The following is a 27,377-nucleotide window of genomic DNA, read 5'->3' on the forward strand; positions in this document are numbered from 1 at the left end:
TGCCAGAGATTACAAGAGTGCAACTTTTTATTCATTAGCTCAGTCAGGAGCAAATTATGTTTCCTTTGGCTCAAATAGCTATTACCAAAAAGCCATCTCCTCTACCATTCCAATCATCTCTTTAAATGTCCAGCGATGCCCTCTGTTCTGACTCACAGTCAGTCTCAACTCTGGTTCCAAAGTAGTTAACTAGATCGTGCACCAGTAAGCATCAATACACACCACTGTGAAAGGAAAAGTTCACACGGCAGGTCTGATCTTGAGAAGGGTGTGCTTGCAGGGCTGGCCCTTGCCTGGCATCTGGGAGCTGGGCTTTTGGAATGTCTCCTCCATTACTAATTGATAAGGTTGTTCCACTGTGCCTAGACTATTTATACAAACATTGGGATAGATGGTGAACATCTACTTTCCTTCTGGGAGTCTGGAATTTTGGCAGTAGTGGCCAGGCAGAGAATGACTTACACAACCAGCTCCCAAGAAGACCTTGAATTCAGAGTCTCATATGGGCTTCCCGAAACAGAAACAGCACATGTGTTTCTGCACTTCACTTCATGTGGACAGAAAACACATTCCGTATGGACCCTTTAGTGAGAACATAGTAAGTATGCACATGGATTTCCCCAGACTCCCCCAATGTGTCTTTTTCTTTACTGATCCAGCTGTGAATCCTTACTGTGTGGCTGTAATAAATGTTAGCCATAAGTCCAACTACGCTGAGTCCTGTGCAAACTACTAATGAAGCACCAGCATGTGGGTGGTCACAGAAGTGCTGATATAAGTGGTGTCAGCAGTGGTGACACAAACATCTACTTACTTGCAGTGAGTGGAACTCTTTCAACCATTCTATACTCCTGATTATTAGATAGATAGATAGATAAACTTTGCTTCTCCTAAAATAAATTATAGGATCCAACTGAAGACTGAAGAGACAAATAAGGAACCATATTTAAGATGGAAGAAGGCATATAAAATATCTGGAGATGAACAGCATTAATTTCAGAGAAACTTCAAAAAATCTATTGAACCTTATACATTAATCATTTCTAAAATGAAAAATGTGTGCTAAATGGCCTCACTTCTGAAGGGCTGCTGCTTTTTCTGTTCGGATTTACATTTTTAAAATACAAGCTCTTTCTCTGCTTTTGAGACATACCTCCCCTGAAGATAGCAGGTTGTTGAGATATTCTAGAAATGCCTCATCTTTTATTTCATTGTCAGTAAAGATAAAAGTGATGCCTTTGCCATCAGCACCAGCAACTTTGTACAAAGCTTTTAAATCCTCTGTTAGGTTACTCACATTATAAGACCTAAAAAGAGAAGTGGCAGGAGGTTTTAAATTAAAAAAATATATATATATAAAATCATAATTTATTTCAAAACACAATATAATCCATGATAATTAGAGCATAATCTGCACCTGCTCCAATAGATACTAAGTAACAGTGCCTGCTAGAAAACACAGAGCTAAATAGCTATATGTTACCACTCTACATAAATAGGTTTTATTTAGTTTGAGAAGTGAGAAATGGGGAATTTACCAGACGTGGCTCAGGAACAATAACTGGGAACAGGGAAATGAACTTTTATTCTCTACAGTCGGACAGTCCTCAGTAACAGATTTTTTTGCCCAAGTGAATATATGTATAATATTTAAAACTAATCTGAAATTTGGGTGAGCTTAGATTGGTGAGAAAACAAGATAAATTACAAATAAAATTAATGATGAATTACATAAAGTGGTCATTTGCATGTCTTACTAAATGGCTAGATTCAGAGAAAGCCTTCAGAAAAAGATGCATTATGCAATGTGATATAAATAATAGAAGTGTTACAATTATGTGGTTATGGATTATGAAAAGAGAAGATCTTGGTCTTTTGGGTTTTTTTTGTTTACTCTGTTTCCTGCAAAAGGAATGTGCTACCAGAAGCCACGTGATGTGTAAAAATAAAGCAGACATTTTCTTAAGTGTTGCATATAAAGCCGTGTGGGTAGATCGATGAAAGGGATTATAAAGACACCCTTATTTGAAGGAGGCTTCACAGTGTAGGTAATAGGGAGTTTTGTGTAAGCCATAGGGTCTAGTGGAAAGATTACAGGCATTGAAACCAGAAAGACCAGGGTTCAAATCCCTGCTCTGCAGCTTTAGAAAAGTTCCTTCACGTTTGTCAACTTGTTTCCTCATCTGCAAAATGAAGATAATTACCTATTTGTAAAGGTTTTTGTGGGCATTAGAGATGATGTAGCATACGTACATTTAAATGAATAAATAGCCTAGTTTTAAACTAGGAGTGCCTTAGAAGTCCTTCTGGGTGGCACTTTAGTTAAAAACCTTGTAGACCTCGGCAAAAGGAATGTCATCAAAAAGAGACCGTACGTCCTGTCAGATAATTCCCAAGGGGGAGAATTCATTAAAAAGGGAAACTGGTAAGTTAATTTGCTGAGAAGTAGCTGCACCTATGAGAGCAACACAGCCCACATCCTTCCTCAGAGGTGGTGTGGCCTGGTGCTGTTAGGGTTACCCTCTCACTGACCAGTCAGTTAAGTCACAAAGCCATTTTGCTCATTTTTAAAAATTAAACTGACTGTTAGGTATTGCTTTTGCAATATACAGACACAGTCACAGCACACCCCTCTCTAGGTCCTGACCTCTCTCGCTTCTTTCTTTCATAGCTAAGCTTCTTGAGGAATTTCTAAACTTATTATCTCTGCTTCTTCACCTCCTTCATGCAACGTGGCTTCTGCCCCCATCCAATGCACTGAAAGTTTTGAAACATTAGTCACCACTTTTCATGCTTTAATTTAATCCACAGTTTCAGGCTAATTCTCTACTTCCTGGGTTTCTGGAAACCACTCCAGGTTTCCTCCTCTGTCTTGTCTCCTCACTCACTCCCCCTTGCATCATTATACCCAGGACTTCTATCTCTAGGAGTATCCTCAGATATGTACAAAAATATTCATAACAGCTATATGTGCAAAAAGAAAACCCCACAAATGTTTATCAGCAGTATACCGGATAAACAAATTGTGGTAAAATGGAAGGTTCCACAGCAATAAAAATGAACAAACTACTGCTACATGTAGCATTATGGAGGAATCTCACAAACAGTGCAAGCAACAGAAACTGGACACAAAAGAGTAAATCCCATATGATTTGACTGATATAAAGCTAAAAAATGGGCAAAATCGATCAATGGGCTTAGAAATCAGAATATTGTTCCCATTCGGAGGGTAGTGACTGGGACGGGACCCTGAGGGGTACTTCCGGGTGCTAGTGATGTTTTATTTCTTTATCTGTGAGCTAACTACATAGGTGTACTTACTTTTTGACACCCATGATTTGTGTACATTTCTTTATGTATGTTACATTCAAATACAAAGTTTACTTGAAAAAGAAATACAACCGAATTGTTGTAAATTTTTAAGTAAACATTTTACTCCAGTGAAATTAACCATAGAAGAAAACATACCGGCGTTTCATTTTATCTTACCTGGTTAATGTTATCTGGAATATTTGATACCCAGCTATAAAAGAAGCCAATCTTGAAAGACTTTGTTTTCCCGAACCACCAACACCCACCAGCAATGCATTTCCACATGATGTTCGGATTATTCGTGAAATCTGTTTTGAAACAAAATAGTATATGTTTGAAAATAGAATTCAACTGTTTACATTTGCTTGCACTAAATGGGTCCAAGGTTTGACCACATGCTTCTAGACTACATTAGACTTTTTCCTTTAATGCAAAAGGTTTCATATTGACTTATTCAATTCCAGTTCTTTCCTTGCCCAGCTATATTTACATCATGAAAAAGAGAACAAATTGGCCTTCCCATCTCCAATTTCAAAACTATTTTCCGTGTGTGTGTGTGTGTGTGTGTGTGTGTGTGTGTAATTTTATTATTTTCAGACTCAATGGATAATGGAACTGCTCTTCCCAATCTGTAGAAAGAAGTTTAGAATTGTTTGCTTATTATCATCAGTCTAACACACTGACTTACGTAGACACCTAGCTCTACAACAAATACTACCTCTATCATATCTCTGCCAATGAAAAAATTTTTAAAGTACCAAAATTCTACTTAAAATGGGGTAGGAAGACATTTGCAGAAAAAAAACTTAGGGAAACAGCCTTTAGCCTTATGTTGCTTTTCTATGGTTGATACCTTCAGGGAGGATAAGGTTCAAATTGTGGCTCGAATCTTATGCAGGCCAATTGAGACACTGCTAAAAAGCTGTCTTTTACATTAATGTCACTGATTAGGAAGAAAGTCTAGACAGATCACTAAATTCATTATCACTAGTACACAGAATTTTTTTTAATTCAAGTTTTACAGATGGCAGACACCTTGATATGTATCAATTCTATTATATTTTCAATATGTTAATCACTTATGTGGTTTTGCACCCAGAACAGGGTTCCAGGCCCCCAAGATCTAGCCACAGTGGGTACTCGATAATACTTGCTGAATAGATGAATGTGAAACAATCCTAGAGCACCTGGAAATTCACTGGTTTTGTAGAAGATGATTCTGTAATAAACACAGAGTTAACTGCCTCCTCTTCATGAAACCTCCCTATCCTACTTTGTTGGAGAAACTCCTTTTTTGATCTATAAATTATACAAATAAACAACTCCTTTCTGCAGCCCTTCAGACTTGGATCAAGCCATGCTCCTTTTCTGGTGCTGCCTCTAGTTGGTTTCTATTTTTTATCAGTCCTATATACCCACCTTTCCCCTTTCCCCATCAGTTTGCCCATAAACTGTAAGCCAATCATGAAATTGACATTTTTTTAAGCATCAACTCTTCCTCCATGGGGAACAGGATTCCCATAACATCAAAATGTAATTTGAGGAGGGAATATTTTTTTCATAGGGTTCTCCAAGTTACTGTCTAGGAAAGTAAAACTCTTTGACTCAGCGAGTCAAAAGCTCTGAACACAAAACCCATCAGTTTGCCCTTGAAAAACATTTGCTTCCATGTAGGCGGATTCAAATAAGCGGTTTCTGATTAAGCCTTTGTTTTGTGAGACAGTGAACTGACTCAACCTATAGACTCTCTTCTATACACTACCCAATACTATATATTTATTCTCTGAAAAAGTTTATCTGTGAAATTTACGAAGCTTTTATATGATCTATTTATATCAGTAAACAGTCAATACTTAGAACCTTAACAAGATGAGTCATTGCATCTTTAAAAAACACCAGATCAAGAGATGTTCCTCTAATGAGATCATTGAACTGTCTCTGGTAAAACTGGAGTTTTTCAGACAGAAATTCAAAGGATGGTACCTATGGGTGGGGGGGAGAGAGAAAAAAATAATATTTAAGATGCAAAATTTAGGAAAGCAGCAATTCTAAAGACATTCAAAAGTAATTCTAAAAAAATTTTTTTTAAACCTAACAGATTTCCAAACATTTGTCATGGATTAGTCGACTTTTAGTTATTTCCATTTTCAGAGGTCTGAAACCTAACTGGTTGATTTCCAGTATGAAGTCATTCCTGACCTCTTCCGTCAATAACCCCAGCACTTGGGAAAACTGGACAGCTACATGTAAAAGAATGAAATTAGAACACTTCCTACCACCATACACAAAAATAAACTCAAAATGGGTTAAGGACCTAAATGTAAGGCCAGATACTATAAAACTCTTAGAGGAAAACATAGGCAGAACACTCTATGACATAAATCACAGCAAGATTCTTTTTGACCCACCTCCTAGAGAAATGGAAATAAAAACAAAAATAAACAAATGGGACCTAATGAAACTCTTTTGCACAGCAAAGGAAACTATAAACAAGACGAAAAGACAACCCTCAGAATGGGAGAAAATATTTGCAAATGAAGCAACTGACAAAGGATTAATCTACAAAATATACAAGCAGCTCATGTAGCTCAATATCAAAAAAACAAACAACTCAATCCAAAAATGGGCAGAAGACTTAAATAGACATTTCTCCGAAGAATATATACAGATTGCCAACAAACACATGAAAGGATGCTCAACATCACTAATCATTAGAGAAATGCAAATCAAAACATCACTAATCATTAGAGAAATGCAAATCAAAACTCACACCAGTCAGAATGGCCATCATCAAAAAATCTACAAACAATAAATGCTTGAGAGGGTGTGGAGAAAAGGGAACCCTCTTGCACTGTTGGTCGGAATGTAAATTGATACAGCCACCATGGAGAACAGTATGGAAGTTCCTTAAAAAACTAAAAATAGAACTACCATACGACCCAGCAATCCCACTACTGGGCATATATCCTGAGAAAACCATAATTCAAAAAGAGTCATGTACCACAATGTTCATTGCAGCACTGTTTACAATAGCCAGGACATGGAAGCAACCTAAGTGTCCATCGACAGATGAATGGATAAAGAAGATGTGGCACTTATATACAATGGAATATTACTCAGCCATAAAAAGAAATGAAACTGAGTTATTTGTAGTGAGGTGGATGGACCTAGAGTCTGTCATACAGAGTGAAGTAAATCAGAAAGAGAAAAACAAATACCGTATGCTAACACATATATATGGAATCTAAAAAAAAAAAAAAAAAGTGGTTCTGATGAACCTAGGGGCAGGACAGGAATAAAGATGCAGATGTAGAGAATGGACTTGAGGACACGGGGAGGGGGAAGTGTAAGCTGAGACAAAGTGAGAGAGTAGCATTGACATATACACACTACCAAATGTAAAATAGATAGCTAGTGGGAAGCAGCTGCATAGCACAGGGAGATCAGCTGGTGCTTTGTGACTACCTGGAGGGGTGGAATAGGGAGGGTGGGAAGGAGGCGCAAGAGGGAGGGATATAGGGATATACGTATACATATAGCTGATTCGCCTTATTTTACGGCAGAAACTAATGCAACATTGTAAAGCAATTATACTCCAATAAAAATGTTATAAATAAATTAACTAATTTAAAAAGTTAAAAAAGAACCCTAGCACTAACTCCTATCTGTGGTAATTAAGGTTGTAAAATAACAAATATATTTCTCAGTTTTTATTTGCTTCTTAATATTGCTTATGGAGCTTTAAAAATGGACAGAACTTTTACATTGTTTATGTAGTCAAATTATTCTGAAGTCAATATTCACGTATTTGTGTTGTAAATTGCTTCTCTCCATCTAATTCTTTGACCTACATGCACTTCAGAACTACTGTGTTATGTAACCCTCTTTAAAAAATCTCTTTGGAGTCTTGTTTCAAGCTTCATGAAACCTATACGTTAATTTAGGGAAAACAATGTGTTGCCATTTAACCAAGTAAAGTTTTATCGCGTTTATTCCTAGATATTTTACATATTTGTTGCTGTTGAATGAAATACTTTTATGTTGCATCTCCTGTCTTGAGATTGTTTGGCAAGAGATGGCAGCCTTCTTCTGTAAAGGGCAAGACAGTAAATATTTTAGGCTTTGTGGCCCATGTGGTCATTCAACTCCACCACTGTAGTGCAAAAGCAGTCATAGAAAACATGTTGTGTTCCAATACAACTTTAACTCTGAACAATGAAATCTGAATTCCATATAATTTTCATGTCACACAATATTATTATTCTTCTGATTCTTTCTACCCATTAAAAAATATAAAAACCCTTCTTAGCTCATGAATCTAACAAAAAACCAGCGGTAGGCTGGATTCGGACCACTGGCTGTGATTTGCCAACCTCTGATATAGACGATAGTTACGCAGTTTCATATTTATATCATACTTGGTCATCTAACTGAACTCTTAGTAGTTGAAACAGATTTTAAATTCTCTTGGATTAAATTAAGAGATAATCATATCATCTGCAAATAAGGATATTTTTGTTTTTTCCTATCTGATAATTACATCTATTTTCTTTTTTGTCATTTTTGTTGCACTGCCTAGAACTTTCAAACCAATATTAAATAACTGTGATAATTGTACGCGTACTTGTCTTATATCTGACTTTAATGGGATTGCTGCTAAATTTCATTGAAATTAATATTTTACTTGGTGTATGATGACACGAATCATAACATATAACTATCGTACAAGTTATGGCAAATATCTGGTTAGGTAAGTGATCCAAAAAGCTGAAAATAAATACCAATTCATAGATTTTGGGCACTTCAAACACAGTGTCTTCAGGTTCATCTCCAGTTGGTTCAGGCATCTCACAAAGAAAATCTACGAAGTATGGTTCAGGAAGAATATATGATCCCACATCTGGGCTAACATTTTCTTCAACTGCACGAATAAGATGTGCATTAAACCACTGCTCATCATCAGGAGTTATAAATCTGAAACAAAAATACAGGAGTAAAAATGCAAAATAGGAAGCCATCTTTTCTAACTGAACGTGGTTTCAACCCCTCTCCACCTCCTCTCAGCCCCCATCCTGTATCTCCATTACCTCAGAACAGGGAAACAATATGTTCTGCCTTCTGACCAGAGGCAGATGTAACCTCAACCAAGAGAGCTATAATATTGATAGTATCACTTATAGAAAATACTGACAAAGAGTCTCTCCTGGGCCAAACTTAGGCTCTTCTGAATCCTCTTCCCTATTAAGCCCCAATTTTGGACTTCCATGTCCTTCTTTGCACCATCTAATTTTAGCAAGAATCCTGCTAAATCCATTTAGCCAGAATCCTCCCAGACCTCCCTTATTTCCGCTTAGTACTTTCGCATCCACCAAACTCCTCCATCCTGTTCCTCAGTTATAAATTCCCACTTTTTCCTTGCTGTATTTGGAGTTGAGCCCAATTTCTCACCCTTACTGCAAAACCTCACTGCATAGGCCCTATACCTCTCATGATAGTCTTGAATAAAGTATGAGAGTCTTATTGTTTCAACAAGTGTCACAAATAACTTTTTTCTTTAACAGTATAGATGAGTCCCATGGGTGAGGTTCAGGGTCCCTAAAACTTGCAATAGAAGCATGGAGTTGACAGTCAGTAGTGGGTGAGGATCCTCTTTCTAGGTTTGTGGGCACGCAGTATATGAAGGTCCTTTTCAGACATATGACTTCAGAGGGGGTAAGGGAGGAAGGAGTGGGACTAACATCTGACAGATACCACCTACGTGGGACACTGTGGTAGGCCCTTTACAGCTTTGTAAGACCAGCATTGCCATCGTATTTTATAGAGGAGGGAACAGAGGCTCAGAAAGATGACTAAGCTTATGTACCAGATGTCACCATGCAGCAGAGCTCTCACTACACAGACCTCAAACTTTTTAGAAATTATACCTAACAAAATTTTCCTCTGAAATGTTATCAACGTTCTGATAATGTGGTTATTTTTTTAAATGTCCTGTTGAAATAATACTCAAGGAAATTGGCAGAGCGTTTTCCCACCAGCAGGTGGGAAATGACATCCATGCTTCACAAGCCCCAGAGCAATTTAAGATAATACTCCTTTATTCTACTTATTTGAGCAGATAATGCAGGAATTATTCTAGTAGTATAAACTACTTATATAGTACATTTAAACTCAAGCACTGTGATATACACCTGTCTGCAATTACTCTGTTGCACTCGTGTTTGAAAAGTGACAGGAGAACAGGAATTGAACCACACTCCTCGGCTTTTATGGTTAACATTCCTTGCCAAATTCTGGAAAGATCTCGCAGATTGAAAATGTAATGGAATTTAGAAGGAGTAGGCAGCATCTTCACCTAGAGTTGGGAAACAAAATGTAATACTCTCAATTTACTTTTCAGATAAAACTAAAAGCACAAGAATGGCCACCATCAAAAACTCTACAAACAATAAATGCTGGAGAGGGTGTGGAGAAAAGGGAACACTCTTGCACTGTTGGTGGGAATGTAAATTGATACAGCCACTATAGAGAACAGTATGGAGGTTCCTTAAAAAACTAAAAATAGAACTACCATACGACCCGGCAATCCCACTACTGGGCATATACCCTGAGAAAACCATGATTCAAAAAGAGACATGTACCACAATGTTCACTGCAGCTCTATTTACAATAGCCAGGACATAGAAGCAACATAAGTGTCCATTGACAGATGAATGGATAAAGAAGATGTGGCACTTATATACAATGGAATATTACTCAGCCATAAAAAGAAACGAAATTGAGTTATTTATAGTGAGGTGGATGGACCTAGAGTCTGTCATACAGAGTGAAGTAAGTCAGAAAGAGAAAAACAAATACCGTATGCTAACACATATATATGGAATCTAAGAAAAAAAAATGGTTCTGAAGAACCTAGGGGCAGGACAGGAATAAAGATGCAGACGTAGAGAATGGACTTGAGGACACGGGGAGGGGGAAAGGTAAGCTGGGACGAAGTGAGAGAGTGACATGGACATATATATACCACCAGTTGTAAAGACATAGCTAGTGGGAAGCAGCTGCATAGCACAGGGAGATCAGCTCGGTGCTTTGTGACTACCTAGAGGGGTGGGATAGGGAGCGTGGGAGGGAGGCGGGCGATATGCGGATATATGTATATGTATAGCTGATTCACTTTGTTATACAGCAGAAACTAACACACCATTGTAAAGCAATTATACTTCAATAATGATGTTTAAATAATTAATTAATTATTTTAAAAACCTAAAAACACAACTGCTTTTAGAATGATTTTATTTCACAGTTCCTATTTTAAATAAAATAGGCTGAGTAAATAAACTAAAATTAAGTTTATATTTTTGTCACAGCATTGATGGGAAAAAAGACACATCATAAATAAACCAGCACAGAATTTAAAAGACCCTAAGACCTTGAATAGGATGGACTGAAGAATAATGCACTGGATGCAGACTCCAGCTCTTGTTCTACCACCATGAGCTGGCTTTGAACAAGCCACTGTCCCCTGAGTTCTTAAAAATGATGTGAATTGTAGGAATAAGCATTCCTAATCATTATTAGTGTGTATACGGGAATACGTCATAACAAAACACTGAGTGTGAGCTGGCTGTCATTCAGTTAAGAATAATGAATGTTCACATCTAAAGTCAATAATGATCATCTTCTATAGATGGCTTTGACTAAGGTCCTGAGTGCATTTGGATTTCCACAAATACATTCATTTATCATGATCTAGATTTCACTTATGGATCCAAACTCAGTCAACATGCTTTCATATGTCTGTATATCTGCAATAAATGGGCAGGCAATTCTGACATACTGCTATAATTACTTGGTGGTTTTTGTGAGTTTTGCTTGTTTGTTTGAACACTAATTTACTTATTTCTACCCACTTCTAGAATCCAAATAGGCAAAGCTATAACATGACACAGTCCACATTCTTATAAAGAGAGGTACCAGTTAAGGGATAAATTTGAGGTGTCAGGTGTGGGAAGTATTGCTGGCCAAGTGTAAAGATTGTAGTTGATACCATCAGCATCATTTTTGAAAGTGAAACAATGATAACTCTGGAGATACAAAGCAGACTGCCTACATGACTAATTCAGGAAAGCAAATGCTTTCTTTAGTACCTATTCATGGAATATGTCCTTTCCATATGGAAAAAGTACCCTATTGAGTTTGTAGAGTAATTTCTATAGGCTAATTCACAGTGCAAGTTAAAACAGCAGGTAGCAAGAGGAGATATAGAATAAAGAGAAGTGTTATGTTAACAATCACCTTTCAATTTCCCTCTTTGCTCTCAGTTCCATTCCAAGATAAAATGTTCATTCTACTCACCAAAATGTAAAACATGCACTTATATTACAAAAATGCAAAAATAAAGGGATAAGGCTATGTGAATATTGCTTTTTTTCTTTCCTGTAAGACTGCAGCTAAGATGGCAGCCGTTGGCAACTGAAGCAATTATTCAGTAGAATTAAATAAAGTCCTTTCTTTCCCTTTTCTTCTCATTTATTAACCTGCTTCTTTCCTTATCTTCCAACATTTCCTTTTAACTTTTGTCAGCTTCTTTCTTTTCTCACCTGCTTCTGCTTTAAAGCTATGTAAAGTAATACAAAGGGATACACAAGGCATGAGTGGATTAAAGGAGTGCTTTGTGAAAATGAGAAATTTGAAGAAAAGATACAAAGAAGGCTGCTTATTTGGGGTTGGGGAGAGGAGGAAGATTCATTCGTTTTTTGAGTGAATGAGTATTTTTGAGCACCTCCCACGACCCTTACAAAGATACCATGGTAAATAGCACAGCTAAATCTGCTGCCATCAGGAACCTTCTATTCGAGTGGGAGAGCCTGACAATAAATAAGAAACAAATATACTGATAAACAGATAGGCAAATAACAATGATAAAAGTCATGGTTAGAAGAAATGAAGTAGAGTCAGGAGACAGATAATGCCTGTGATGGGGTCGTGGACAGTTGTTTTAGAGAGAATGATCCCAGAAACCCTCTCTGAAGGTAAAAATAACGAGAAAGAGTCAAACAAAGTATAACGGCCCAGAGGCATGAAAAACTTGGGGTGTTCAAGGCACAGTGAGAAGGGCAGCATGGCTGGAGCAGAACGATGGAAGGGAAGAGGAGTAAGCAGGGGCCGACTCAGGGTGAGTTTCACAGGCCAGAGCTAGGCATTGTGTTTCACTGCAAGTGTAACTGGGAATCTACTGGTGGTTTTAAGAAGGAATGATGATCTCTGATGTGCTTGTTAAAAAGCATTTTAGGACTGTGTAAAGAACAGATTCTAGGAGGGCAAGAAGAAAGCAAGGAGACTGGTTAGGAAGCCACTGCATGGTCCAGAGAGCAGGCGATGGACCAGGCAGGGTGATCGCTGTGAGATGGCAATAAGCGCTCAGCTTCCGTATATATTTTGAAAGCCTGGTTACTGAGACTTGCTGATGGATTGGATGTAGGGAATAAGAGAGACAAATCAACGACGGAGCCCTGTATTTTAGCCTGAGAAGCAGGATAATTGATACAAAATTCTGAGGGAGGATCATACTTAAGAACTTGTTAACTTTGAGACAGTTATTAGACATTGAAGCAGTGGTGTCTACTAAGCTGCTGGAAACAAGTGGGGGGACTTCCCAGGCTTGGGTCCAGTGGTTAAGACTCTGCGTTTCCAATGCAGGGGCCGCAGGTTCAATCCCTGGTCAGGGAACTAAGATCCCACATACTGTGCAGTGAGGCTAAAAAATTTTTAAAAAAGAAAGAAACAAGTCTGGAGCCGGGCAAAGAGGCCTGGGATGGAAGTGCTGACTTTGAACTCATCAGCACAGAGATGGTGTTTAAAGCCATGAAGCTGGATGAGGCTACCTGAGTACGAATGGAGGTAGAGATGAGGTCCCAACATGGAGATCAAGTGCACTCCAGTATTTAGAGGAGGGGAAAGAGTGGGGACTTAGAAAAGGTAGCCAGTGAGGTAGGAAGAAAACCAAGAGCAAGAGGCCCTTCTGAAGCCAAGTGAAGAAAGTGTTTAGAAGGATCATTTATGTCAAGTCAGTCAAGTCAGAGGAAGAAGAAACCAACCCTTGGATTTGGCAAGACGGAGGAATTTGGTGACCTTGATGAGAGCAGTGGAAATGAAAACTTGTACAAAACGGGTTAAAGAGGTAAAGAAATGTGAGGAAGTGAAGCTGATAAACATTCATAAAACAAAAGAAGCTTTGATGGAAAGATACCAGGAAGGCCAAAGCTTTCCAGAAAAATATGTATATGGGCACAGTAAATTGAACAATAGCCCCACTGGAAAATAGATGGACCTAACCACAGAAAATTATCTCAGACACTCAGACCTTCTGAAACTCCATGCTGGAGCTTCCCCAGGACATAAGCTTATGCCCAGATGGTGTGTAAGTGGCCAAATGAATGTATAGTGAACTATGACAATTAATCCTCATCTCCTTCACCAATTTTTTTTAGCAAATGTATCAATCTTGTTGTGTTTTTTTTTTTTTTTTTCAAATCTCAGACCTACCCTTAATTGCTTTTTCATGAGTCTGCCTTCAGACGTCTGGTGACAGCCTCAATGCTTACTGAGTTTTACTTAGGGCATTGACCTCTGTATTAAAATCTAGACTATTCTGTTGAGTACATTCCATCCATTTACTAATTCATGCTCCACCTCAGAGAAATCCACAAGTTGGACTTTAAGTCTTGGTTAGCTAAGAATATCTGGAAATCCATGTATTCCCTCAGTCAGTGAACATCTGAGTGTCTGACACAGTTTGGCTGTTGGCAGCAGGTAAGGAAGACAGACATACAAAGAGTTACAAATCAGAGTAACAAGTGGAAAAGCAGTGTTCTCATCTCAGCAAAACTCTACTTTATCCTGGATGCCGTGTCTGGTTTACAGTAATATCTCATATATATGGAAAGCATCATTCAGTCAGAATATTTGCTCCCTGGAAGGAAAAGGTGTCATAAATCTACTTCAGCACCTAATTTGTCTTTTCCAGAAAAACACTACTACCCATGATGTGATGATAACTTCATGAGCCATGAGGAGAGAACTAGGCTGAATAATTGTTGACTTTTTTCTTCTGATTATTGACAACGGATGATTCTGTACCTTAGTCCACTGCCACAGCACTCTGCTCGCTGAAACCAGATTCACAATCATCTCACATATTTCGGGTTTGAACTTTCTGCAAGGATCAAAATACCCACAGCCAATAACTCCTGAAAAATAAACAAGATTGAAGGTATGAGCTTACTATAAGATCACAAGGTACATGTTTATCCCAGTGAATAAATCATTACAAGATGACTAAGCTAGGTGATGTGAAGAATTTCTCTCAAGGAATCAGCTAAGACTGGCAGTCAGCAGTGGGGCTAGCAAAGCTTAGTATGCAGTGATAAGCATTTTATATGTATTAACTCCTTTAATCCTCCCAACATCCTATGAGAAAGAATCTGAGGTAGATATTATTATTATTCCCGTTTTCTCATTTATATTTTTATTGAAGTATAGTCGACATATAATATTTTGGTATTTTCAGGTGTACAACATAGTGACTCAAATTTAAAACATCACACTGGTCAGAATGGCCATCATCAAAAAGTCTACAAATAATAAATGCTGGAGAGGGTGTGGAGGAAAGGGAACCCTCCTACACTGCTGGTGGGAATGTAAATTGGTGCAGCCACTATAGTGAACAGTATGGAGGTTCCTTAAAAAACTAAAAATAGAGTTACCATATGATCCATTAATCCCACTCCTGTGCATTTATCCAGGGAAAACCACAATTCGAAAAGATACATGCACCCCAATGTTCATAGCAGCACTATTTATAATAGCCAAGACATGGAAGCAATCTAAGTGTCTACTGACAGATGAATGGATAAAGAAGATGTGGTACGTATATACAATGGACTATTACTCAGCCATCAAAAAGAATGAAATAATGCCATTTGCAGCAACATGGATGGAACTAGAGATCACCATACTAAGTGAAGTAAGCCAGGCAAAGACAAATAACATATGATATCGCTTATATTGGAATCTAAAAAACATGATTCAAATGAACTTATATACAAAACAGAAATAGACCCACACAAACAGAAAACAAACTTTAGGTTACCAGGGGGGAAATGGTGGGGAGGGATAAATTGGGAGACTTGGATGGACATATACACACTATTATATATAAAACAGATAACTAATAAGGATCTACTGTATAGCATAGGGAACTATACTCAACATTTTGTAATAACCTAAAAAGGAAAAGAAACAAAAAAATAGATATATATGTATGTATAACTGAAGCACTTTGCTGTACACCTGAAACTAACACAACACTGCAAATCAACTATACCTCAATTAAAGAAATGATCACCACAGTAAGTCTAGTAGCCATTTGTCACTATAAAAAATTATTACTATATTATTGACTATATTCCTAATTCTGTATATTATATCCCCGTGACTTATTTATTTTATAACTGGAAGTTTATACCTCTGAATCCCCTTCACCTATTTCACTCAATTTTCCCATTCTCCTCCCCTCTGGCAACCACCAGTTTGTTCTCTGTATCTATGAGTCTGTTTCTGTTTTGTTTTGTTTGTTCATTTGTTTTGTTTTCCAGATTCCATGTATAAGTGAGACCATAGGTATTTGTCTTTCTCTGTCTGACATGACTTGCCATTTGTGACAACACAGATGGACCTAGAGGTTATTATTATTCCCATTTTATTATGAGATTAGTAACTTGCCCAAGGTCACCCACCTTGTGTGTGGGTGAATCTGAGGTTTGAAACCAGGAAACCTGGCTCTGGAACCTGTAAAACAGCCCTCAGTCTGAAGAGTAGAAGAGCTGGAAAAGAACTTAGAGACTACTTCCTCATCTTACAGATAAGGAGACCAGGCACAGACAAGTAAAGCAAACTGTTCAAGTTCACTCAGATTGGTTGTTGACAGAAGTGAAATCAGGACCCCCATATCTCCTGACCTGCAGTCAGCCAACACACTGGCCTGGGTGGTGATGTAATGGTTCCTAGGAAACACCCAACACAGTGACAATCTGACATAATCACCCTCAGGAACTACTGTGTTATATAGACTGTTCCTGAAGTTCCAAAATGTGTTTGGTGTTAGACTGCAAAAACAGATTTAACTCTGTTTCGTCCCTGTGAGACTCTATGTTGAGCAGTATGTTCAGTTCTGAGCATGGTATTTCCAGAGGAAAATGAATACGAATATCTGCTCAGAGACGCATAGCAGGTTTATGAAGGGTGGGTCAGCTAAAGAAACTGGGCTTCATTCACATAGACCAAAGAAGAGCAGCCTTGAGGGAACGTGAAATTATCCAAGGTCATGGTTGGTTGTGCTAGATGCCTGTAAGGCCTTTTTGCTTCCTGAAATCCTATGATTCTAGACCTCCAGCTTCCTGTGGCACAAATGTGTTATATATGAAGCATGGGATGTGGAATCAGAAAACAGAATCAGCATCACACGTTTGCCATGCACTAGCTATATGGCCTTAATTGGGCAGTTATCTTACTTCTCTGAGCCTTGGTTTCTGGTTTGTTTCCATATCTCATTTTCAATATTAATCATATCAAAGAGTGTATAAAAGTTTAACAAATAATCAAACACTCACGTACAGCCACTAGACTGAGGAACACAAGATTGTCCAAGTACATTAGAAGCCTCTTTTGTCCCATCCCTCCTCCCTCCAGAGGTAGACAGGGCGCTGACTTGGTGAGAATCAGTAACTCGCTTTTCCAAAAAAAAGCTTTGGCACTTACGTTCTTAAACTTTAACCTTTTCCTTTTAACTTTAGTTTTTGAAATTTAATTTAATGGAATCATGTTATATGTTCCTCTGTGATGCTTTTTTTCTCTTAACATTGTATTTCTGGGCTTCATCCATGTTGAAGCATGTAGCTGTGTTTGTTCACATTCACTGCTCTAGAGCACTACATGGTACACCCACGCCACAATGTATTTATCCGACTTTACTGTCAATACATAATTGGGTTACTTCAAGGTTTTTGCTGTCAGGAACACTGTTCTAAGAACCTCCTTGTGTAAGTCTTTTGGTGCACATGTGAAAAATCAACTACAGATGGGTTAAGGACTCAAATACGGAAGGCAAAACTATATAACGTTTGGAAGGAAACATAGGCAAATACCTGTATGACCTCTGGGTAGGAAAGGACTTCTTCAATGAGACTCATAAGGCACAACCATAAAGGAAGAAAACGGTGAACTGGTATATACTTGGAAGTGGAGTGGTGGTGGGTGTGCACATGTTCTACTACCAGTAATAACGTCCAGTCATTATGAAGGGCTCGCAGCAATTGATTCTCCCACCAGCAGGGGAGAGAGTCTCAGTTGCTTTACATTTTCACCAGTGCCTGATTTTTTTGTCAGAATTTTTCATTTTTGCAAATCTAGTGGTTATAAAATGGTTTTTTTCCTGGTGTTTTAAATTTCCATATTCCTGAATTCTAATGTTTATCATCTTTACCTTTGTTTATTAGTCATATGGTTTCCTCTTCTTAAAGTGCCTGGCTTTTGGTCCATGTTTATATTAGGATGTTTGCTTTTTATCTGATTGATTCTTTGGATTTCTTGAAGTATTCAGATTACTGAGTTTTTTGCTTTGTTACATGTGTTGAAATTTTTTTCTTCCACTTTGCAACTTGTCTTTTTTCTACGCTTTTAATGTTGCTTTTTTAAAATATAAATTTATTTATTTTATTTATTTTTGTCTGCATTGGGTCCTCATTGCTGTGCGCAGGCCTTCTCTAGTTGTGGCGAGTGGGGGCCACACTTCGCCACGGTGTGCGGGCCCCTCATCACAGTGGCCTCTCTTGTTGCGGAGCACAGGCTCCAGGCACGCGGGCCTCAGCAGTCATGGCATGTGGGCTCGGTAGTTGTGGCTTGCAGGCTCTAGAGCACAGGCTCAGTAGTTGTGGCACACGGGCTTAGTTGCTCTGCAGCATGTGGGATCTTCCCGGACCAGGGCTCGAACCCATGTCCCCTGCATTAGCAGGCGGATTCCCCAACCACTGCACCACCAGGGAAGCCCTAATGTTGCTTTTTAACTGAACAAAAGCTCTTAATCTAGTCAAATTTATCATTTTCTTCCTTTATAGTCTATGCTTTCTGAGTCTCATTTGAGAGGTTCTTTCCTACCCAGAGATCATTCTGATATTTTCCTATATTTTCTTCCATTGCTTTACAGCTTTGCCTTCCATATTTAAATCTTTAATCCTTCTGTATTGATTTTATGCTTGGTGTGAGGTAGGGGTCCAGTTTCAATTATTTTCACATAAGAATTACTAAATATCCCAGTACCATTTCTTGAAAGTCTGCCTTTCTCTTCTGATCTACAGTACTTGCTATGTCAAATAATTAATGATCACATACGCATGGGTCAGTTTCTCTTATATGTCTTCATGTACATAATTTTAATGGAATGGTTTATGTGAGCCTAAATTTGGTGTCAAAATATCATTTTCATTAACATAGCAAAGTGCTACATTTGACTTAGTATATTATGTTGTTAACCTCTGATCAATGGGCTATCATTCATTAGCCCAAATTTCTCTGATTAATCGTGCCAAGAAAACCACAACACAAAGGTTTACTTACCTCTAAAGCCAACCCTCAACAAGGCTATTTCTAAATATCCCTGAGTCTTACAATAGGCTATAAACATGAGTCTTCTTAGTATTTAGTCCCTGGTATTTAGCTCTCCATTTCGGATATTTAATCCCTACTTCTGACAGGGCCTTTTTATCTCTTAAATAAGGTTTTGCATGATTTATGTCCATTATGTAATGCAATAAAAAATTAAACACCAAGAATAGTCATACCAAAAATTTTGTCTATTGAAGCATTCGAAGGCAATGTGCAATTAAACACAGTAAACTGTCTTTTCAAACGTTGTGGAATATCATTTCGACCGCCTCCAGGGTGAATCATTGCCGCTATGAGCTGTACGTCAACAATAGTAGTGAAATCTCCAGGCTTATCCAAGCTGTACATTCCTTCCATTTCCATCATTTGTCGCACAATCTCGTTAGTTATCTGGAATTTTATATAGTAACATTTTAGTAACACATCACTATCATTTCCTCCAAAGCTCCTATAAAATAGTACAGATGAGATCAGAAGAAAACGCTCAACTTTTATCAATGAAGTGTTTGTGAATGTTGCCTTCAAGGCAATTTGACTTAAATGATACCACCCATAAACCCTAAACTGTAAGTTGAATATGTCTGGTGCAAATCCAATGCGCTCTTTACCACGCTGATAAATCTAGATAGGAGAGTTACAGAATATTTGGTACAATTACAAGAGTTCTCAGAGTTACAAGTTTTACTATAGTTTTTACATCTTTCACACTCCACATTCAACTGTTTAAAATACCTTAAATCAGAAAATGGGATAGTTTTACTCCTGAATGTTTTGGTATTGGATTTTACATCCTTATCTTTCTTCTCTGTAGCCTCTACCACTGCTAACATTCCCTCCGTATTGAAATTTTTTCCTCTCTTGTTTTTAGAGGCTCAGTTCTTTCCAGGCTCATCTGGAGACCTTGGATCACTTCCCAAGCCATTCTTTCTCCATTCATCCCTCAAATGTAACTCTTCTACAGGGTTCCATCCTTGGCTCTTTTCTATTTCAGGGGATGCCATCTCAACCCTAAATCCTAAAGAATCTCAACTCTGTAACTCTAGCTTCAGATTCTCTTCTAAACTCCACACCTGTATATCCAAATTCCTATTGGGCATCTTTGAGTGGAAGACACACAAGCCCCTGTAATATGACACTCTTTCATTCAAGAAACATTTAATCAATCACTACTCTGTGTCTGGCTCTGTTGTAACATAGACAAAAATCCCTGTCTTCATGGAGCATACGTTCTTGTGATGGGAGATAAAATGTACACGTGCATGTCTGTATGTATGTATGTGTGTAAATAAAATGGTATAAGTCCTTTGGAGAAAATAAAGCAGAGAAAGGAAATAGGCAGTGCTCAGGGATGCAACTGAATATGGAAGCAGGAAAGGCTTCATCTCACATGACATATAACCAAAGACTTGAAGGAAGTGAGAAAGCAAACCACTCAGATATCTAGGAGAAAAGCATTCCAGGCAGAGGAAACAGCAAATGAAGAGGCTCTGAGTGAATGTTATACCCAGTGTGTACAAGGATCAGTAAATGTGGTTGGAGAATCATGGGGAGATAATATCAAACAGTATAGGGTCTTTAGATCTCAGGAAGGATTTTGGCATTTATATGCTACATGTCTCACGGGAGGATTTTGAGCAGAGGAGTGTGACACACCATCTGACACATTTTTTGTTTGTTTCTTTGTTTGTTTTGGCTGTGTTGGGTCTTTGTTGCTGCCCATGGGCTTTCTCTAGTTGTGGCGAGCAGGGGCTACTCTTTGTTGCAGTGCACAGGCTTCTCATTGTGGCGGCTTCTCTTGTTGCGGAGCAGGGGCTCTAGGCGCGCGGGCTTCAGTAGTTGCGGCATGCAGGCTCAGCAGTTGTGGCTCATAGGCTCTAGAGCGCAGGCTCAGTAGTTGTGGCACACGGGCTTAGTTGATCCACAGCATGTGGGATCTTCCCGGACCAGAGATCAAACCCATGTCCCCTGCATTGGCAGGCGGATTAACCACTGCGTCACGAGGGAAGTCCCCTGACGCATGTTTTAACTGGTTGCTGATATGAGGATAGATTGAGAGGGGCAAGGGAAATGGGGTGACAATGAGGAAGGATGTGTAATGATCAAGAAGACAGATGGTGGCTCACACCAGGTGTTAGCAATGGAGTGATGAGCAGCAGTCAAATCTTGGATGTAGTTTGAAGATGGAGCCGACATGATTTCCTAACAGGCTGAATGTGGAGTTGCTGTTTCTTGAGATGGAGAAGACTGTTGGAGGAGCAGGTTTAGGGAGTAACAGGAATTTAGTTTTGGACATGTTAAGTTTGAGATCCAACTAGACATCCTTAATTGGATTTTAAAAGTCTGAATTCAGGATCTTTTCATCTTATAGATGATACCTAAATATGCCTCCTCTCTCCTCACCTTACAGGAACTGCTGAGAGGTCTATCTGCCCTGGATCCCTAATGAATGGGAGAGGAAAAGGGAAAGAAAAAAGAAAAAGAAGTCTTCCCTGGGAGGTTGTAGCCTCAGAATGACACTTGCACAGAATTGCACCATGGGTGTGCATAGCCTAAGTGGGCCAGAGACTTTCAAATATTAACCTTGCTTTGAGATAATCCTGACTGAATAAGCGCTTAAGGATCTAACAGAAGAAAACTCAAACCTGTCTGGTTGAGGACACATTCATCTTAGGCTTTAAGAAACAGCCACAGATAATTTTTTAAGGGCAATGACCTGGCAAGCAGTCAAAGGTACTTACAGAAACAAGAAAGGTTGAACGTGAACAAGAACTATTAAAACAACAGAGAGCAGAAACAGACCCATGTAGACTTCAGATGCTGAAATTAACAGACATAGACTTTAAAACAACTATGCTAAACATGTTTAAAGAAATAGACAATGATTTGAAAATATATGCAAGGAATACAAATGACAACGCATTTGAAAGAAAGAATCAAATAGCAACTGAAATTAAAACTCAGTGGATGAATTTGACAGCAGATTGGACAAAGCAGAGAAGAAAATTAGTGAGATGGATGATAGGAGAGGAGAAATTATCTAGACTAAGTATTGGAGAGAGAAAAAGTTGGGAAGTATAGAAAAAGAGGGCAGAAACATAGAGGGCAAAGAAGAAAGTCTAATATACATTTGGAGTTTGATAAGAAGGGAAAGAAAGTGAGGCAGAGGCAATATTTGTAGAGGTAAGAACTGGGAATTTTCTAGAACTGACACAAGACACCAAACCACAGATTCATGAGTCCCAGCGAATCCCAAGCAAAAAAAATACAAATAAATCTACACCAAGGAACATAATTCGAAAAAGAAAAAATTACAGGAAAGTAAGACAACAAGTGAGAAAAAGCAGATTAATTTCAGAGGTGCAATGACTAAGTGGTAGTTGACTTCTCAACAGCAACAAGGAAAGCAGAAGACAGGAATCATATATTTAAAGTGATGAAAGAAAATAACTGCCAACCTACATTTTTCTATCCAGCAACGTCTTTCAAATAAAGAGGATGAAATAAAGACTTCTGCAGACCAAACAAACAAACAAAAAAACTAAGAGTTTGTCACTAAAAGATTTTCTCCTAAGGAAGTTCTAAGAATGAATAAAGAGTAAAAAAAGTGGTAAATAAGTGTGTAATGCAAACAAAGAGTGAATATATAAAACAGTAAAAAATAATGCCTCATGGGAGTTCACTTTAAAAATAGATATAGATGAGCAAAAAGCACATGAAAAGATGCTCAACATCACTGATTATTTGAGAAATGCAAATCAAAACTACAATGAGGTATCACCTCATACTGGTCAGAATGGCCATCCTCAAAAAAAATCTACAAACAATAAATGCTGGAGAGGGTGTGGAGAAAAGGAGAACCCTCCTACACTGTTGGTGGGAATGTAAATTGGTACAGCCACTATGGAGAACAGTATGGAGGTCCCTTAAAAAACTAAAAATAGAGCTACTATATGATCCTGCAACCCCACTCCTAGGCATATATCTGAAGAAAACCATAATTTGAAAAGACACATGCACCCCAGTGTTTATTGCAGCACTATTTACAATAGCCAGGACATGGAAGCAACGTAATTGTCCATCAGCAGAGGAATGGATAAAGAAGATGTGGCACATATATACAATGGAATATTACTCAGCCATAAAAGAGAACAAAATGATGCCATTTTCAGTAACACAGATGGACCGAGAGGTGTCATACTGAGTGAAGTAAGTCAGACAGCAAAAGACAAATATCATGATATCGCTTATATGCAGAATCTAAAAAAATGATACAAATGAACTTATTTACAAAACAGAAATAGAGTCACAGACGTAGAAGGCAAACTTATGGTTACCAGAGGGGAAATGGGGGGAGGGATAAATTGGGAGATTGGGATTGACATATACATACTACTATATATAAAATAGATAACTAATAAGGACCTACTGTACAGCACAAGGAACTCTACTCAATACTCTGTAATGACCTCTATGGGATAAGAATATAAAAAAGAGTGGATATATGTATATGTACGACTGATTCACTTTGCTGTACACCTGAAACTAACACAACATTGTAAATCAACTATAGTCCAATAAAACTTTTTTAAAAATAAATAAAACTGGCATAACACAATATAAAGGTGAATAATATGATTTATGCTAATAAAAAATAAAAACAGAGGCATAGACTTAAAATACAAGTCAACAATAAAATTATAAATCAGGAGAAAGATAAAGGAAATTAAAGTGTTCAAAGGTCACTGGATATACAAAATGGGAAAGTAGTGTTAGATTATCTTTATTTTTGATTATGTATGTAGGATGCACTGTCTAGGGTAACCACTAGAACACAGAAATTGACTGCAGTAAATGGATCGTAAGAAAAGGAAAAAGGAACAAAAAAAATCAGTGTCCTCAGTGGAATAGGAAGAAGGCTGTAGCACTTCATGCTCAGCTGAGGGCAAGGAAATGAAGGTGTCCAAGGTCTGAGAAAAAGACGGTATGAAAGGAACCTGAATGTAGATGTAGGATAGGAATAGACAGGATAAAGATACGTAACACAAAACACGCAGTATAATTGCTGGGTAGTATTATGAGCTCAGCTGAGGTCCATAATCATGATTTTAAAGTGATTTTAAGCAGTATTGTGTGTTTTTCTCCAGCCAAGTTTGGCTGCATAGGTGCAGGTGGCTGGTGAGCAAAGAGGCTTAACGAGGATTTAATGTGGTTAAGGCTTTCACAAATGAGTAGAGGGTGCATGCTACCGTGATTATAATAATGGATTATGGAATTTTAGCTGGAAAGGAAGGAAGTGAGGAAATGAGAAGAAATGAAGGAGAATTTAATGATGGTAGGAACAATGGCTGGTAGCTCCATCTGTAGTCTGGGTAGTAGAGGGAATGAGCTACAGAATGTGGACATGGTGATCAGAGAATAAAACGCTTGAAACTGAGATAATGAACAGGTCACAGTTACTGATAATGACAAGGTGTAGGGTACGACTGCGTGAATGAGTAATTTCAGACGGAGTGGAAGACATGATCATTGGAGGAGTTGAGGTCAAGGAACTAAGAGGTCAAGATCATGTACGTAGATATTTTTTGGCATCACTGAGAATTATGACAAGCAGGAATGGCTGCATAATTTGTGAGGCTCAGGACAAAATGAAAATTCAAGTGTCTTTATTCAAAAATCATTATTAGAAATTTCAAGACAGTGACAGCAGAGCATTAAACCACATGCAAGTTCCTCTGAAGTGCGAATCCCTCTGCAACGGCACACTGTGCACACCATGAAGCTGGCCCCGGAGACTGGGACAGCCCTGGAGAGAGTGACAGTCATCCGGGGACTGAAATCTTCGGGGAGGGACGGGTGTGACCCAAGGGTCCAAGATGACTGCAACAACATGGGGGTGTGAGGTCAGAGTGATAGGTTTTCAGGGAAGAGGGCAATGAGAACGGAGAAGGACATCTCCCTCACCTGCAGGTGAGAAGTCTGCAGGGAAAGCAGCATCCTGGGTTTCCATTAGAGCAAGAAGGTGAGGGAAAAGCTCAGAGAAGAAGCTGAATTTACAGGGGATTTTGTGGATGAACCATGGCTGCCAAGGGCACACAGAAAGTTTTCAGGAGTGGGGAAAGTAGGAGATGGGGCCAGACAAGGGCCAAGCAGAACTGATGGGGTTAGTGTCAGGATGAGCACGGACAGACCTGGGAGTCCTGACATCCTGGTGATGGCTGAGGTGAACCAGGATAAAGGGTGGAAGGGATGTGACGGGTCCTGGTGGGCTCTAGATTGATGGTGTTGATGAGGCAGTAGACGGTGGTGGGAGGACGTGTTGGGGATCCCACCAGGAACAGGCAGAACCCTGGCAGCAACTGTGAGGTCCTCTAAGGGGAGTGAGTCTGGGGATGACAGACGATCACAAGTAGGACAGTGGTGCATGGCAGAGTTTTGGGTTTTTTTAAAAATTGTTTTCTGGGAACTCCCTGGTTGTCCAGTGGTTAGGACTCTGTGCTTCTACTGCAGGGGCACGGGTTCAATCCCTGGTGAGGGAACTAAGATCCCGCATACCGTGCGGCTCAGCCAAAAGAAAAAAAAAAAGTGTTTTCTAAACATCAGGTACTCCTGGGAGAGAGAATATAGAGTGGGAAATAAGAGAACAAAGATAAAACCCTGGGGAAAGGAAGAAAGAAGCCAGAAAGCACATTGAAATCAAGCAGCCAGAGAGGCAGAGGGAGTGTTGGGGGGAAGCATATAGGGATTTCAAAAAGGAAGAACGTCATCTATAACCAAGAAGCCAAAAAAGACTGAGAATTGTTACTAGGCTTAATAAAGTGACAGTTATTGATCTTTTCATATGTCACTAAGAATACTGATTAAATATCATTTACATGAGATATTTTAGTCCTACCTGATCTCCCCATTCATTAATCATGGGCATATTAATATCATCAATAAATACAGTCATTTTTCTGCCTCCAGGTGGCCCATATGTGCTTCCCATCCTCTTATCCACATAGCTTTCAATTGTTCTCTAGAGAAAAGGAAATAGTCTGTCTTATGCATTACATTTCAATCCATTTCTAAAAATGATGAACATGCTTTTCAGAGTAGAATATAATTGACTTATTTATTTAATATATGTAACTATTGTTATTAAAATAAATATTGCAAACTTTAAAAAAGCTGTTGGAATATTAATCATTAATTTATATTAAAAGACACTCCAATGTTCAGCTTCAGCTTCAATATTAGGCCAAAACATGCTATTTTGATTTGGCCTCAGTGTCAGCCTTAGGAAGGTTAAACAGCTGAATACCAACTTCAACACCAATTCTTTTCAGAGATATATATATATATATATATATATATATATATATATATATATATATATATATATATATACAGTCAGCCCTTCCTACCCACAGCTTCCACATCCTTGGATTCAACCAACTTCCATCAAAAGTATTTGGAAAAAAAATTCCAGCAAGTTCCAAAAAGCAAAACCTGAATTAGCCTCACACTGGAAACTATTTACTTAGCACTTATATTGCATTTACAACTATTTACATAGAATTTACATTGTACCAGGTATTGTAAGTAATCTAGAGGTTATTTTGGAGTACATGGAAGGATGTGCACAGGTTACATGCAGACACTACCCATTTTATGTAAGGGACTAGAGCATCCACAGATTTTGATACCAGCAGGGATCCCGGCACTAATCCCCCATGGATACTGAGGGACAACTATATATATATCAATGTTTCATTTGCAAACAGATTTTATTGTATCAACCACTTAATATATTTAATATGATAATGACTACAGCAAGTGATGAGCTTTACCTGAAACATCATTGGTTCTGTGGCAGATGAAAAGTTTAGACTTTTAGATAACTGTATTTCGGGGTCATATTTTTTCAAATAGGCCTTAATCATTACAGTTTTTGCAGTTCCCTGCTCCCCCGTGAGTAAAACAGCCTGCAATCGTAGGATAATCATGTTGAAAGGTGTTATAAGATGTTTAGTTTTAAATATATTAAGGTTCTAGTAGCCATTCTTTCATTCTATAAACTAATGCAACTAATTTTTGATTACTTTTAAGGATTAGACCTACATCAAATAAATCCTAGTGGAATTAAAGATTTAAATGTAAAATATATGCTATAAAAGTGCTGGAAGAAAGTGTGGGTGAGCAGTCACGTAACCCCTGGAAGGACTTTGTAAGCAGATACCCACTTTCCTTAGCACGCTGGAAGTCAGCATTTCAGGGAAGATTGAGTTGGAGTGAATCTTGGGACCTGGAGTTCATTTGCCAAATAGGTTTCCCTGAAATGACACCACCTCCGGCCCCTCGTACTTTAA

At 38.4% G+C, this 27,377-nt stretch overlaps 1 protein-coding gene across 15 annotated transcripts in view; it reads right to left on the reverse strand.

Annotated features, from left to right (window-relative positions):
• The window catches only part of DNAH8 (dynein axonemal heavy chain 8), a 327,201-nt gene that overhangs the window by 130,150 nt on the left and 169,674 nt on the right, over positions 1–27,377 (reverse strand). For 14 of the 15 annotated variants that reach the window (XR_013830241.1, XM_079934721.1, XM_079934718.1 and 11 more), the window contains 9 exons: positions 26,859–26,993; positions 25,922–26,044; positions 19,206–19,419; positions 14,449–14,558; positions 9,501–9,664; positions 8,094–8,286; positions 5,173–5,295; positions 3,490–3,620; positions 1,154–1,307 (listed from right to left, as the gene is read on the reverse strand). Coding sequence is in view for 14 of the 15 variants with exons in the window: in XM_079934721.1 (XP_079790847.1) it covers positions 1,154–1,307; positions 3,490–3,620; positions 5,173–5,295; positions 8,094–8,286; positions 9,501–9,664; positions 14,449–14,558; positions 19,206–19,419; positions 25,922–26,044; positions 26,859–26,993 (1,347 nt within the window). In the remaining variant the exon portion in view is untranslated. The remainder of the gene's footprint in view (positions 1–1,153; positions 1,308–3,489; positions 3,621–5,172; positions 5,296–8,093; positions 8,287–9,500; positions 9,665–14,448; positions 14,559–19,205; positions 19,420–25,921; positions 26,045–26,858; positions 26,994–27,377) is intronic. The other variant, XM_079934719.1, reaches the window with a different exon arrangement.

The sequence above is a fragment of the Stenella coeruleoalba genome (assembly GCF_951394435.1).
Source record: "Stenella coeruleoalba genome assembly, chromosome: 10".
Taxonomy (NCBI): domain Eukaryota; kingdom Metazoa; phylum Chordata; class Mammalia; order Artiodactyla; family Delphinidae; genus Stenella; species Stenella coeruleoalba.